The sequence below is a fragment of the Mesoplodon densirostris genome, chromosome 18 (genome assembly GCF_025265405.1).
Source record: "Mesoplodon densirostris isolate mMesDen1 chromosome 18, mMesDen1 primary haplotype, whole genome shotgun sequence".
NCBI lineage: Eukaryota > Metazoa > Chordata > Mammalia > Artiodactyla > Ziphiidae > Mesoplodon > Mesoplodon densirostris.
This window is the reverse complement of record NC_082678.1, coordinates 56,055,897-56,072,831: the sequence shown is the minus strand read 5'-3', so window position 1 is coordinate 56,072,831 and position 16,935 is coordinate 56,055,897. Positions and strand designations below refer to the sequence as shown.

At 37.9% G+C, this 16,935-nt stretch overlaps 1 protein-coding gene across 4 annotated transcripts in view; it reads right to left on the bottom strand.

Moving 5' to 3' along the window:
• HEATR6 (HEAT repeat containing 6) overlaps positions 1 to 16,935 on the bottom strand; it is a 60,986-nt gene that overhangs the window by 32,761 nt on the left and 11,290 nt on the right. For all 4 annotated transcript variants that reach the window (XM_060081616.1, XM_060081615.1, XM_060081613.1 and 1 more), the window contains exons 8-11: positions 16,304 to 16,602; positions 15,339 to 15,516; positions 9,770 to 9,976; positions 9,277 to 9,376 (exon numbers count right to left, since the gene is read on the bottom strand). In XM_060081616.1, coding sequence (XP_059937599.1) covers positions 9,277 to 9,376; positions 9,770 to 9,976; positions 15,339 to 15,516; positions 16,304 to 16,602 — 784 coding nt within the window. The remainder of the gene's footprint in view (positions 1 to 9,276; positions 9,377 to 9,769; positions 9,977 to 15,338; positions 15,517 to 16,303; positions 16,603 to 16,935) is intronic.

Here is a 16,935-nt window from a genome sequence, read left to right as displayed (position 1 = left end):
GAAAATGTAAAAAAGAACCAATCAGAGCTGAATAAAATAACAAAAATGAGAAATACACTAGAGGAAACCAAATGCAGATTAGATGATACAGAACAGATCAGCAATCTGGAAGACAGGCTAATGAAAATCATCCAAATGGAAAAGCAAAAAGCAACAAGAAAAATGAGGATAGTTTAAGCGACCTCTATGACAACATCAAGTGTACTAACATTCACATTATTGGGGTCCCAGAAGGAGAAGAGAGAGGGACAGGGACAGAAAATCTCTTTGAAGAAATAATGGCTGAAAACTTTCTGAACCTGGCAAAGGAAACATACATCCAAGTCCAGAAATCACAAAAAGTCCCAAACAAGATGAACCCCCAAAAGACCCACACCAAGACATATTATAATTAAAGTCAAAAGCTAAATAGAGGGCTTCCCTGGTGGCACAGTGGTTAAGAATCTGCCTGTCAATGCAAGGGACACGAGTTCGAGCCCTGGCCCAAGTAGATCCCACATGCCACAGAGCAACTAAGCTCATGTGCCACAACTACTGAGCCTGCGCTCTAGAGCCCACAAGCCACAACTACTGAGCCCATGTGCCACAACCACTGAAGCCTGCATGCCTAGAGCCTGTGCTCTGCAACGAGAAGCCACAGCAATGAGAAGCCTGCGCACCGCAACGAAGAGGAGCCCCCACTCACTGCAACTAGAGAAAGCCCGTGCACAGCAACAAAGACCCAACATAGCCAAAACTAACTAACTAACTAAATAAATTTATTTTAAAAAAAAGTTAAATAGAGAATCTTAAAAGCAGCAGGAGAAAAACAACTAGTTACATATGGAGGAGCCCCAGAAGATGATCAGCTGACTTTTCAGCAGAAACTTTACATACCAGAAGGGAGTGGCACAAGATATTCAAAGTACTGAAAGGAAGAAAAACCCTTACAACCAAGAATATTCCCTCTGGCAAGGCTCTCATTCAGAACTGAAGGAGAGATAAAGAGTTTCCCAGACAAGCAAAAACTAAAGCAGTTCATCACAACTAAACTGATCTAACAAGAAATGTTAAAGGGACCTCTTTAAACAGAAAACACAAAACTGTAAGTAGAAGTATAAAAATTATGAAAGAGGGCTTCCCTGGTGGCGCAGTGGTTGAGAGTCCACCTGCCAATGCAGGGGACACGGGTTCGAGCCCTGCTCCGGGAAGATCCCACATGCCGCGGAGCAACTAAGCCTGTGAGCCACAACTGCTGAGCCTGCGCGTCTGGAGCCTGTGCTCCGCAACGGGAGAGGCCGTGACAGTGAGAGGCCCGCGCACCGTGATGAAGAGTGGCCCCCGCTCTCCGCAACTGGAGAAAGCCCTCGCACAGAAACGAAGACCCAACACAGCCAAAAATAAATAAGTAAATTTATTTTAAAAAATTATGAAAGAAAAAAAAATCTCACTATAAAGGCAAACATATAGTAAAAGTAGTGGATCAACCACCTATATAAGTACTATGAAGGTTAAAACACAAAAGTAGTAAAATCCTATATATCTACAATTAGTTAAGAGATACACAAAACAGAAAGATGTTAAAGATGACATCAAAAACATAAAACATGGGGGTAGGGAGTAAATATGTAGTGCTTTTAGAATGTGCTCAAACATAAGCGACCATTAACTTAAAATAGACTGCTGTATACCAGGTTGTTATATAATAACCTCATGGTAACCACAAATCATAAAACAATACTAGATAAACTCAAAAAACAAAGAGAAAGGAATACACTAAGTCCCCTACATATGAACCTTCAAACTGTGAACTTTCAAAGATGCAAACATGCGTTCCATCAATGTCAGGTGTGAGTAAAATAGCAGCTTGCCCTCCATCTCCTAGCTGACAATCCTTCAGCTCTACCATCTCCCACCTCCACTCCCTCCTCCAGTCAGTAACTCTTCTTGCCTGTTCACTCGATGCCAGCCCCTGCAGGCCAGCCATTATACTGTACTACTGTACTTTTCAAAGTACTGTAAGATTAAAAATGTTTCATTTTTTGTGTTTGTTTTTTATGTATTAATATTATAAAACTATTACAGTACAGTACTATATAGCCAATTGTGTCAGTTGTGTACCCAGGCTAACTGTTTGACTTATGATCAAATTGGACTTACGAACGTGTTCTCAGAACGGAACTTGTTCATATGTAGGGGACTTACTGTACAAACATAACACTCAAGAAAGTCGTTAAATCACAAGAGAGCAAGAGAAGAGGAAAGGAACAGAGAAAAACAACAAAAATAACCAGAAAACAATTAACAAAAAGGCAGTAAGTACATAACCATCAAAAGTTACTTTAAATGAAAATGGACTAAATGCTCCAATCAAAAGACATAAGGTGGCTGAATGGATAAAAAAGCAAGACCCATATATATGCTACCTACAAGAGACTCACTTCAGATTTAAAGACACACAGAAATTGAAAGTGAGAGGATGGAAAAAGATATTCCATGCAAATGAAAAGAAAGCTGGGGTAGTAATATTTATATCAGACAAAACAGACTTTACATGTACCACAATGTTCACTGTGGCACTATTTACAATAGCCAGGACATGGAAGCAACCTAAGTGTCCATCGACAGATGAATGGATAAAGAAGATGTGGTACATATATACAATGGAATATTACTCAGCCATAAAAAGAAACGAAACTGAGTTATCTGTAGTGAGGTGGATGGACCTAGAGTCTGTCATACAGAGTGAAGTTAAGTCAGAAAGAGAAGAACAAATACCGTATGCTAACGCATATATATGGAATCTAAAAAAAAAAAAAGGTTCTAATGAACCTAGGGGCAGGACAGGAATAAAGACGCAGACGTAGAGAGGACACGGGGAGGGGGAAGGGTAAGCTGGGACGAAGTGAGAGAGGAGCACTGACATATAAACACTATCAAATGAAAAATAGATAGCTAATGAGAAGCAGCTGCATAGCACACGGAGATCAGCTCGGTGCTTTGTGACCAGCTAGAGGGGTGGGATAGGGAGGCTAGGAGAGAGACACAAGAGGGAGGAGATATGGGGATATATGTATACATATAGCTGATTCACTTTGTTATACAGCAGAAACTAACACAACATTGTAAAGCAATTATACTCCAATAAAGATGTTAAAAAAAATAGACTTTAAATCGAAGACTGTAACAAAAGACAAAAAAGTGCATCACATAACGATAAAGAGATCAATCCAACAAGAAGATTAAACACTTGTAAATGTATGTGCACCCCACATAGGAACAGGTAAATACATAAAGCAAATATTAACAGACATGAGGAGATACTGACACTGACAGTAATATAACAATAGTAAGGACTTTAACACCCCACTTCTATCAATGGATAGATCAGCCATACAGAAGGAAACAATGTGTTTAAGGAAACATTGGCCTTAAAGGACACATTATACTACCCTGACTTAATAGATATATATAGAGAGAACATTCCACCCCAAACCAGCAGGATACACATTCTTTTCAAGTGCACGTGGAACATTCTCCAGGATAGATCACGTTAGGCCACAAAACAAGTCTCGATAAATTTAGGAAGACTAAAATCATATCCAGCATCTTTTCAGACCAAAATTCTATGAGACTAGAAATCAACTATAAGATAAAAAACTGGAAAAAACACAAACAAGTGGAGTCTAAACAACATGCTACTAAACAACCAATAGGTCACTGAAAAAAAATCAAAGAGGAAATAAAAAAATACATTGAGACAAATGAAAATGGAAACACAGTGTTTCAGAATCTGTAGGGCACAACAAAGGCAGTTCTTAGAGGGAAGTTTGTAGCAATAGGGCCTACTGCAGGAAACAAGAAAAACCTCAAATAAACAATCTAACCTCATACCTAAAGGAACCTAAGAAAAGAAAAACAAAACTCAAAGGAGAAAATAAGGATCAGAGTGGAAATAGATGAAATAGATACTAAAAAAAAAAAAAAAAAAAAAAAATCAATGAAACTAAAGTTGGTTCTCTGAAAAGATAAACAGAATTGATAAATCTTCAGCCAGACTCATCAAGAAAAATAGAGGGCCCATATCAATAAAATCAGAAATGAAAGAGGAGATACAACCAACACCACAGAAGTATAAAAAGATCATAAGAGATTACTATAAACAGTTATATAACAACAAATTGGACAACCTAGAAGAAATGGATAAATTTCTAAAAACATACCATCTGGGCTTCCCTGGTGGCGCAGTGGTTGAGAGTCCGCCTGCCGATGCAGGGGACGCGGGTTCGTGCCCCGGTCCGGGAGGATCCCACATGCCGCGGAGCGGCTGGGCCCGTGAGCCATTGCCGCTGAGCCTGTGCATCCGGAGCCTGTGCTCCGCAATGGGAGAGGCCACAACCGTGAGAGGCCCGCATACCGCAAAAAAAAAATAATAATAAAATAAAAAAAAATAAAAACATACCATCTTTCCAAGACTGAATCAGAAAGAAATAGAAAATCTGAACAGACCAATTACTGAAACAGACCAATTAATGAAATTAAATCAGTTATCAAAAAAACTCCCCCAAAACAAAAGTCCAGGACCAGATGGCTTCACAGATGAATTCTACCAAACATTTAAAGAAGACTTAATATCAACTGTTCTCACACTATTCAAAAAAACTGAAGAGAATTCAATTTCCAAATTCATTCTACCAGGCCAGCATTACCCTGACAGCAAAACCAGACAAAGATACTACAAAGAAAGAAAATTACAGGCCAATACCCCTGATGAACACAGATGCAAAAATCCTCAACAAAATATTAGCAAACCAAAGTCAGCAATACATTAAAAGGATCATACATCATGATCAAATGGGATTTACCTCAGGGATGATTCAGTATCTGCAGATCAATCAACCTGATACACTACATTAACAATATGAACAGTAAAAATTATATATCATCTCAATAGATGCAGAAAAAGCTTCTGACAAAATTCAACATCCCTTTATGCTAAAACCTCTCAACAAAGTGGATATAGAGGGAACATACCTCAACATAATAAAGGCCATATATGACAAACCCACAGCTAACATACTCAACAGTGAAAAGCTGAAAGCATTTCCTCTAAGGTCAGGAACAAGACAAGGATGCCCACTCTTGCCACTTCTATTCAATGTAGTATTGGAAGTCCTAGACACAGCAATCAGACTAGGAAAAGAAATAAAAGGCATCCAAATTGGAAAGGAAGAAGCAAAACTGTCACTGATGACATGATACTATATATAGAAAACCCTAAAGACTCCACCAAAAAACTATTAGAACTAATAAAATGAATTCAGTAAAGTTGCATAAAATTAATATACAGAAATCTGTTGCATTTCTATTCACTAATAACAATCCATCAGAGAAAGAAATTAAGAAAACAATGCCATTTACAATTGCATCAAAAAAATAAAATACCTAAGAATAAATTTAGCCAAGAAGGTGAAAGACCTGTATTCTGAAAACTATAAGACATTGATGAAAGAAACTGAAGACAACACAAATAAATGGAAAGATATATATACCATGCTTACGGACTGGAAGAATCAATATTGTTAAAATGCCCTTACTACCCAAAGCAATCTACAGGTTCAATGCACTCACCATCAAAATACCCATGGCATTTTTCACAGAACTAGAACCAATAATCCTAAAACTTGTAGGGAACCACCAAAGACCCTAAATAGCCAAAGCAATCTTGAGAAAAAAGAATAAAGCTGGAGATATCACATGCCCTGATTTCAAACTATACTACAACACTGCAGTAATCAAAACAGAATAGAGAGCTCAGAAGTAAACCCACACTTATATGGTCAATTTATCTATGACAATGGCAGCAAAAATATGCAATGGAGAAAAGACAGCATCTTCAATAAATGGTGTTGGGAAACCTGGAGAGCTACATGCAAAGGAGTGAAACTGGACCATTTTCTTGTATCATATACAAAAACAAATTAAAAATGGGTTTAAGACTTAAACGTAAGACCTGAAACCATAAAACACCTAGAAGAAAACATAGGTAGTACACTCTTTGATGACAGTCTTAGAAGTATTTTTTTGGATTTGTCTCCTCAGGCAAGGGAAACAAAAGCAAAAATAAGTAAGTGGGATTACATCAAACTAATAAGCTTTTATGCAGTGGAAGAAATCTTTAATAAAATGAAAAGGCAACCTACTTAATGGGAGAAGATATTTGCCAATGATATATCCACGTGTATATATATATATTTCTTAAAAAGGAAACCATACAACTCTGTAACAAAAAAAACCAATCCCATTAAAAAATGGTCAGAGAGCCCTTTCTCCAAAGAAGACATACAAATGGCCAAGAAAAACATGAGAAGATACTCAACATTACTAATCACCAACAATCATCAGGGAAATCAAAAGCACAATGAGATATCACCTCACATCTGTCATAACGGCTGTCATCAAAAAGACAAGAAACAAGTGTTGGCAAGGATGTGAAGAAAAGGGAACCCTCGTGTACTGTTGGCAGGAATGTAAATTGGTGCAGCCACCATGGAAAACAGTAAGGAGGTGCCTCAAAAATTAAAAACAGAACTAGCAATACGATCTAGCAATTCCACTTCTGGGTATTCACTCTAAGAAAACAAAAACACTGATTTGATATATGCACCCCAATGTTCACTGCAGCATTATTTACAATAGCCAAGATATGGAAACAACCTAAATGCCCAACCTAAGTGGATAAAAAAGATGTGGCATATGTATATAATGGAATACTACTCAGCCATAAAAAAAAAGGACTTCCCTGGTGGCGCAGTGGTTAAGAATCCGCCTGTCAATGCACGGGTCACGGGTTCAAGCCCTGGTCCGGGAAGATCCCACATGTTTCAGAGCAACTAAGCCTGTGCACCACAACTACTGAACCTGTGCTCTAGGGCCCATGAGCCACAACTACTGAGCCTGTGTGCCACCATTCCTGAAGCCATGGGCCTAGAGCCTGTGCTCCATAACAAGAGAAGCCACTGCAATGAGAAGCCAGGGCACCGCAACTAGAGAAAGCCCGCATGCAGCAATGAAGACCCAATGCAGCCAAAAATAAAAAAAAAACAAAAAACAAACAAAAAAACCCCGAAATCTTGCCATTTGCAACAACATGGATGGAACTAGAGGGTATTATGCTAAGTTAAATAAGTCAGACAGAGACAAATACTGCATAATCTCACTTATACGTGGAATCTAAAAAAACAAAACAAATGAACAAACAAAACAGAAACAGACTTACAGATACAGAGAGCAAATTGGTGGTTGCCAGAGGAGGTTAGGGGATGTATGAAATAGGTGAAAGGGATTAAGAGGTTACAAACTTCCAGTTATAAAATAATTAAGTCACAGGGATATAATATACAACATAAGGAATATAGTCAATAATACTATAATAATTTTGTATTGTGAGAGATGGCTAGCTACTAGACTTATCGTGGTGATCACTTGTGATGTATTTAAATGTTGAATCATTATGTTCACCTGAACATAATGCCAACTATACTTCAACTAAAAAAAAAGTTAAGGGCTTCCCTGGTGGCGCAGTGGTTGAGAGTCCACCTGCAGATGCAGGGGACACGGCTTTGTGCCCTGGTCCGGGAAGATCCCACATTCCGTGGAGCGGCTGGGCCCGTGAGCCATGGCCGCTGAGCCTGCGTGTCCGGAGCCTGTGCTCCGCAACAGGAGAGGCTGCAGCAGTGAGGCTCGCGTACCGCAAAAAAAACAAACAAAACAAAACAAAACAAAAAAGTTAAAAAGGCTAAAGTGACATAAAAACTAAATATCATGCATGAACCTTGAATGAACCCAGGTTTTTTAAAAAAAGCTATAAAAGACTTTTGGGGACACATAATCTGAATGTGGACTAGACATTAGATAATACTATGGAATCAATGTAATTTTCTTAGGTGTGAGAATGGTATTGTGCTTTTTAGGAGATTGTCTTTATTTTGGGGAGATACATACTGTGGTATTTAGGGTGAAATATGTCTGTAATTTACCTTCAAATGATTCAAGGGAAAAAAGTCTATATAAATATGTACACATAGACCAAAATATGCATATAAACAAACACACGTACACATATACACACTGATACATATATGTAGAGAAAGAGAGAAAACAAATATGACAGTGTTAACAACTGTTAAGTCTAGGCAGAGGTAACAGGTGCTCACTGTACAACAGTACAGATTTTCTGTGGGTTTGAACATTTTAATAATAAAAGGTTGCTGGAGGACAAAGTCACACACTCGAAAGGGGCCTTTGAGACATGGTCCACTCCCCTCAGTTCGCAGATGAAGAAAAGCTAGTGCAGTGGAATGAGCAGGGGACTGAGCCGGAAGACTTGGGCTGTCTTAATCTTAACTTCTGCAACTAAAGTGATAAGCAAATCTTAAGGCAAGATTTACCTTCCTGGGTCCCCTTTTACACATTGGTAAAAGGGATGAATTGGACTTTGTTTACATATCATTATCTCATTTAAGCCTCATAAAAATCTTATGAGGTAGGCATAGATCTTCCTGTTGGGAGGAAATTAGGGTTCAGAGGTCATGGCTATGCGATGGCAAAAATGGGTGTGAGCTGCAGGCTGACACTGGGTCCAGAACCTCTCCCAGGATGGCACAAAAACATCCGTGCCTCCTTCAAGTTGTACAATTCTGACTAAGAACTCAACAGAATGTGGTCTGATCCTGAAGCTTGCAAACAAAAGAAAAACAAATCTTCTAAAGGCAACACATATATATTATATGTAGAAGTAAGTCAGGAAATAAGAAATAAGACTGTAGTTAGTGAAGATTTGAGGTTCTGAAAATCTATCTGAACTCCAAAGGAGATAACGTTAAAGAAGTTAGGTTTTATATTCCACTTCTTCCTTCTAAAATGAGGATACTGTCTGTCTATCTGACTGTCCATCCGTCCTCTACTTATATCTAAAGGATATGAACTATTACATACTAGGGTGGGACCCTCTGGGATTTTGCTCCGTCTCAATTCTAAAGGGATACTCTGGTCACTGCACTGATGCACTGAAGAGGCATTAAACTTTACAGTTAATTCTCCAGGTCACTTCTTTCCAGTGGTGTCCACTGGGGCTTTAGGGGTCAAAAGTGGGGTTCTAGCAATAGTTGATTCCTCCCAAAATTTGAGGAGAATAAGCAGAGATATCTTAGAGCTATAAAAATGCTCTATTTTTTTAAACTAATGATCTAGATCTGATTGATATAAAGAAGCAATCAGTTTCAAACTACCACCAACCTTTGTGGCGGATATAAGGCTTTATCTGGTTCCAGACTTTGGTCAGCAGGCTGAGTTTCAGACGGTTATAAGGTGAATTTGATACTAAGTTTGCAAGGCACTGCAAAACACAAAGAAGAGCTCATCAGTGGGCCCGATATAGTCACAGCAAAGAGACAAAATTTTAGAGCCTTTAATTTAAAAAGTCTTTATACTTATTTAAAAATCAGTCCTTTTCTTTTTTTTTTTTTTTTTTTTCAGGGGGAATAGCACTTGTATTCTCATTGGTCCAACTTAATACTAAAGATAAAGCAGTATTTTTAGTAAAACATTTATGCGGACATACAGAGATTGTAGGTATGATCAGACAAGTAGGAACAGACTTTCAAACAGGATATCTTTAATAAAATTACTACTTAGTTATATTCTTAAGTCAATTCACTTTTGGGCAATATAAACATGCAAAATGAGAGAAACTGCCTTTGTTAACTCACCAATAACTTGGCACATTTACCTTAATTATCTGAGTAAGGGTCTGTGAGGATGATTCAGCCACCAAAGCTAACAAAAGACATCTGTGCAACTCTTTAATGCTAGAAGCGATCATTACAGAAAAGGGAGTGAAAGCCCTTCTGTGGTCACTGGTATCTTCAGCAACAGAAAGAAACTGCTTTGAGCCTTCCAAGATGGCAGATAAAACTTGCAGAGCACAGGCACGCGTCTGAAATTTCAGGATGATGCACATCAGTTAGAACTCAAGAGTCGAATCCCCTTCTTCCTATATATATGTTTTTCATTTTCAAAGTATTTAGGATCCCTTTAATTAGAGGAATAAAGGCAATGTGATTATCCATCAGGCCCTAAGAGCAGCCGTGAACTAAGCCACCTGAGCGCTGCCCCACCCCCACACTTCAAAAAACCAACAGAGCCTCAAATCACATGGCTGTTAGGGTTTGCTACTGTAAGGAATAAGCCTAAGCTGCACCACAGTATAAAAACCTGATGTCACAAGCATGAAAATAACTTAAAGATGAGAAGCCTAGTTTATTAAAGCATAGAGCCAAATGAAAAGAGAAAAGCAAACTGCCTGTGGGCAGGAAAAACTACATGCATCTAGGGTCTGTTTCATATCAAAGTTCCTGAGGACCTTCTGCTTTACGTTCCAACCTAAAGCATCCATGAGTGCTCAATATTAATTATATAGGATACTAGAAACTTTGTGCATACTCAGCTTGGCAGGCACCATTAGTGACCCAGCTTTCAGAAATATTCTTAGGTACAGAAAATAAAATCTGCAATAAAATCTTTGATACTCAAGGGAATACTATTAAATATAACTTTATGGATAGAAAGGAAAACGTGCACCTTTATCAATGGACGGCTGTATCTATCAGGAATAGTGCCACTGCATTAAGATTTTCTTTATATGGTTAAAAGATTACTTGTAATTGGTATTCTGATGATTCTGCAGTATTAAAACTCAGAAAAGAAAAAAAGAAAGGAAAAGAAAGCCAATTTAACCAAAATGGAATGTAGGTGATAAATGCAGGACTACTAATATGAAATAATACTGTACCCTCTTTGGTCAGCTCACCCCAAAATGTCAATTAAACCTTTCAGTCAGATATTTAAAAAGCAAGGAATCAACATTATAATTCTAGGATCTAATCTAAGTATCTACTCAATATGAAGCATATCTGAGTTTGGTGTGAAAAAGGTTTTCCAGAAAATCTTCAACTGTTATCTCCAAATTACCAAGAAATAAATCATTTCTGCATGTTTTTTGTAGAATGGAATCATAAACAAAAAACTAAAGATTTATTGCTTTGAGAACAAATTTGTAGTATAGTAGTACGAGTCTTTGGAATTAAGCATAATCACTTAAGGAAGGCAGGAAGTTGACAATGTATTAGGAAAGTGTGTGTGAGAGAGACACAGAGAGAGATCGTGCACAAGTCAGCTGGTCCAAGAACTCAGATGAGGTGTTAGCAACCCTCTTCCATAAAGCGCCAGGAGCACAAACTTTATAGTCTAGACTTCGCAGCCCACAGAGTCTTTGTTGCGACCACTCAACTCTGCTATGGGAGCACAGACACTGTACAAAGAAATAAATGTGACTGTGTTCAAATAAAATTTTACTTATGGACAGTGACATCTGAATTTCATATAAATTTTACATGTCAAAAAATATTATTCTTTTGATTAAAAAAATGTTTTTGAAAGCGTAAAAACCATTCTTAGATCATAGGTCATACAAAAACTGGTAGTTGGCCAGACTGGGCCCACAGGCCATAGACTGCCAACCTCTGATTAGATCGCTGGCTGGTCTTAACCGAAAAAGGCGGATGTTATGCTAAACCTCCATTTCTTTAGAACATAATTAAAAATTACAATTTCAACAGCTCACAAACCAAATAAAATTAAAAGCCAAGTTGTAGAAAGAAATAAACTAATACTCAAAAGTAAAAATTTTTCAGCTCAATTAACTTTGGTACCCAAAGTGGGAAAAAGCATTCATAACTATCACAGATGAAAACAAAAGAATGTCACTGAAATTAGTCATTTTTTACCATCGAGGTATAAAATCTATATGGAAATACGATACTATATCGAATTTTACTTCTCATAGTGCTGATTTATTTCCTTTAAACACAGTTTAATATACCTTTGTTGTTATAAAAATGCTATTCATGACCCTGAATCAGGTTCAAGTTCTGCTTCATTTATTTTTATATCAATATTTAATACTGTTTACCATTCTAATCAGCACTTCCAGCAGAAAGTACTGATGTACAAGCAAACCATAAGAGGTGCAGCTCTCCAGAGAGCTCATTTTGTTAAGTTTTTATTGTCTGAATATTTACATTGGTAGATGAAAGCCTTTTTAATCCTATAAACATCAGTGCACTCAGTTTCACTAGAGGGTAGTTTTACCTCCTTGGGCACGACGCCTTGTTCAAAGGTAATGAAACAAGAAAGCACTTTTCCTTTTTTGCTATTTAAGGATATAGTAGAAATTTTTGCTGAGGTAGCTCAGTCAATCCTTATTTTTTCTTTTTTTATGTATGTTCAGTCTCAGCATATTTCTGGGAGAGTGATGAAGTCGTCACTGCTGGGAATGGCTACCACTGAGGTTTCAATGCAGGGCACCTGGCTGTGCTTGTCTTTGTCCAAGTCCTGATCATTCTTCACATATGTTCAGGGTTAATTTCATTTGAGCACACCCCCAAAGTTGGGTGCCTTTTAGGTGGAGGCATGTGCATACTGTGTCAAGGTCTCTAGATTTAGAGACCTCCAAGCAAAGGTCACCTGTTCTTAACTGACCATAAAAGAGGAAACCTGATTACCTACCATTCTGTGACAGTTAAAAGTTTCAACTCTTTATTCTCTTTCCTAGTTATGCTATCTACTATCTAGATTTTGATTTGTTTCCACATTTCATAGCTCTCTAAAAGAGAAACAAATAATCATCGTGGAATGTGAAAATCAGGATAATTCTAAAGGTACCAAGAGGAAGGTATGCCCTACAGTTTGTCCCTTAGGTCACGTCTTGTTGATATATATACATAATCTACTTTTGTAACACCTGAGGGAATCATATAGAAGAAATTCTTAAATTAGTCATATTGTTACTAGTAGCATTTCTGAAGCACATTTCCAGCATGTAAACACGTGACAATTTCCCAAGTACCATCACACTGCCAAATCCTAGAGGAAATTTCTAAGTTTTCTCCTTCTCATTGAACCATTCTAGCATCTTACATTCCAGTTTCCTGAGAGTAATCCCTGTCATTGTTGGTGTTCTGAATGGAGTAGTCCAATCATGTTTCCTTCTGTCCATTTCTCTATGGAAAATTTCTCAGTATATCAGTGACAATTGTGCTTCCAATTGAATCTACCATAGGTCATATAAGAGCTGCCATGAACTCAAAACCATCATTACTGTGTATTTCAAGGAGAAGAGACACTATTTTTGTTTTGTCATGTTTCATCCTGCTAAGACAAACTTCAGTCTATACTATCCAACTCTATACTCAATAAGCACCTGAGATGACCACTCAGCTTTTACACATGGCTGCATCTTTTAACCTAGCTCTGATTAATCCAGAATGCTGTTCTATTCCAATGACATGAACTAGTACTTTTTTTCTGGCCATTTCTTGTGGCATGTGGGATCTTAGTTCCCCAACCAGGGATTGAACCCGCGGCCCCCCGCAGTTGAAGCACAGGGTCTTAACCACTGGACTGCCAGGGAAGTCATGAACTAGTACTTTTAATTTTTGCACGTAACTTTCTAGAAGTCTTTCTAAAAAGCCTCTCTCACTGACATCATCTACCCAAACACTTTTTTCTAACATGGGCATTGGTTCACAATTAATTACACTATGCACAGTTTGCAGTGGTGCGCTCCAAGACCCGTTGTGGACAATTACCATGACCCTTATTTACACCCTTCTAAACCTAGTATCTGCTAAAAAATCTGAGTATATTCATTTCGCTTGCCATTACACTGAACTCATGAATTTTAATCATTACTTTGATCTTTTAAAAAACCTGTATAAGAATGATGACTGGTCTTCCCTTTCTCCAGGACCTTTGTGTGGCTTTCGTGCTAGGCCTAGGGCTTCTCCAGAAGGGAGTTCTATATTTTTTTTCACTCATCATGTCTCTTGCATTACTGAAATTAAACAGCAAGAACATATGTAAGAAGTACCCAAATCAAGGAGGACCACTTTGCAGTAAGTAAAATTTCTCATGGAAATTCAAATGTAAATGTTTGAAAAATACAAAGATATATACATCATGAAAATTATTTCAATCTACTTTCATCTCCATCTCCTTGGCTACTTATGGCAGCTCCCCTCAGCTGGAGGGTCTTCAAAAACATAAATACGTATATATATATATATATATTTTCAACCTTCATAGCAGTTTTCCTTCCAATTACTAGAATGGCCTCATTATTTATTTATTTGCCACCACCATTTTTCAGGTTCTCATTTGCTGATGATTCAGTCAATCTGAAAAATTTCTACTGGTTTAACTATTTAGTATATTGGGTATTTGAAATACCATACAAGGCATTTTTTTGTGTGCATAATAGAGGCTAGTTTATTTTTCTTCACCTTGTAAAAGTGTTGAAGGGTCATTTAGAAGTTTTCTTATATAGTAATTAGCTAGTCAAGGAGATGATCAAAGGGAGTTTCAATGTATGATGGATTGCTAGTCCTCCTTACTTTTAAGGGAAACATCTTAAAACCAGAAAATAATACTATTGGCCTAACAAAACTATTCATTTTGAGAGGGTAGGTTAATTACCTGAGGATACCAGATGCCATGTAGCATGACTTTTTAATGTTCATTATTGTAAGAGGAATCTAAACAGCAGACTGTTTTCCTTATTTGGGTAAAAAGCTAACTTCTGGAAAAGAGCTAACATATCCAAGAAGAGGTAAATATTTGATCAGCCATAGTTACCTTGCTGTAGCTATCCATGACTGCCAAGTTACTTTTCCTTCTTTTCTAAACATAAGTTTTTCTCATTAAAATATGTATTACTATTTATTACATGTGACTTGAAAAATATGGAAAAGTTGAAGAAAAAAACCCACTGTTGGGATCATATAATTCTATATCCTATACTTTCATAAAGCATCATCAGCATTTCCCTAAGCCTTATACATCTTTCATAACCATTATATACCATGATATTCCAGTGAGTATTAAAGCCATTTTTAATTTCTTTCTATTATAAACACCATGGCAATCAACATTTTCATAAAAGAGAGAGAAGCACAGCTGCTTCGGCGCAGCTCAAAGAGGACACTGAAGCAATAACTCAGTGTGCTCATGCTTCAAGCAAGCCCTGGGGCAGGAGGTGAGCTCAGTGTGATCTCCCTCTACCTGATATTCACATAAGCCCATTTCCTATCCTCCTGCCCATTTAGTGGTTCTCAAGTCAGGACTTGGGTCGGTATTAATAAGAGCCTTGTTCAGATAAGATCAGATGGGGCAGAGAAAACAACAAAGACTTGTAAAGATTTTCTTCCTTGTTATAACACTTAGAATTTAAATGCTCTTACCTTTGGAGAAGGATCTTTTAACGTAAGAGTCATCAAGGACACAGACTGTGGGCTTCCAAGCTCAGGTGTATCAGGAACAAAGGCTGACCAGTAGCCGTAAAGAACTTTTTTTTCTATTGATTTTATAGTAGAAAGAAAACAGGCTAACGCTCCTTGGCGAACTTTGGCTTGGTAAGACCTTTAATAACCAAAAGAAGGAAGAAAAAAGCCTTTTAATTGTTTTGAAAAACATAAGCATGAAATGCTATTTATTCCAGCCAGCTCAAATGATACAGTGGGAAATTCAACATTCTAAATGAATCTGAAAGATGCCAACATTTAAAAAATTATTTCAAAATGTGATCAAAACATGTTAAAGCAATTTGTTTATCTAACAAGTTAATAAAGTCAACAATTAAAAACACACTAGATAGAGAATAAGAGGGCAACATTGTGATATTAGGAAATCAGTATTAAATATGAGGTACTGCAGAGTATCCATTCATCCAACAGATACGTATTGAGAATCCGTACGTATGTGCCAGGCACTGTGCTGAGGCTGGCAGACATAAACTAAGCCCCTGCCCTTGACAAGCTTATTAATGGCAGAGACACAGAGTTAAAGAGATTACAACACAGTAATCAGAGATAAGTCAAACAGTCCCATAGGAGGGGTACCTAAGCCGGAATGGGGGTCAGAAAAGGCTTCTCAGAGTATATGATCGCTGAGCTCATACTGAAGATGGGTAGTGGTTAACAAGGCAAAAGGCAAAAAAAGTGAAAGAAAGAATAACTCGGGCAGAGGAACCACATGTACAAAGGCAGAGAAGAGAACAATGCAAAATGCATAGTCATACCAAGTCCCAAATAAAGGAGACCCTTCCAAGTTAAATCACACGCGCGGCAGTCAGACTCTTAAGCAAGGTCAGAAACGTATACACATAACTTAGAAGATAAGGCGTCAAAACAGAACAAAATACCACTACCTCACTTTACTCTGCACGCCTCCTTCAGCATCGGAATAGTCTGACTCACTACTGCTGACTCTCTTCCAACTGCAAGAACTGAAGGATGAGGAGACTTGGTCTTCTCCTGCAGCTCCACTTGCAGCTAATGGCAAACGCGGAACACCCAGGGAGGAGGGGCACTGAGTGTCCCCTCTATGCGGGTTCAGTCTGCCTGAGCCAGTGACTGGGGCTACTTCTCTTTCACCACTGGATTCTTCCTCCTCCTCCTCTCCTTGCTGGATTTTCTTCGCTTTTACTTTTGATTTTTTCCTTTTATTCTGATTTTAGGAGCAAATGAAAACATGTATATGATAGCTATTGGTAACTTCTCATTTGATAATTACTAAATATGTCCCCAACACGTAGTATGGATAAAGAAGAGGAGAAGAGAAAAAAGCGGCACTTCATACTCCATGCGTCAGGCACCATGCTACGTGTTTCTGTACACCTTACTGAACCATAAGAAACAAGGTGGGAAATACATGGGACAGAGCAAAACTTGTGACCTGGGTTTAGATTCTACATCTGTGATCCTGGGCAAATCACTTAGCCTGGCTGAGCTTGCCTCATCTGTTTAAGTACGGACTAATGCCACCTTCCTTGCACGGCTG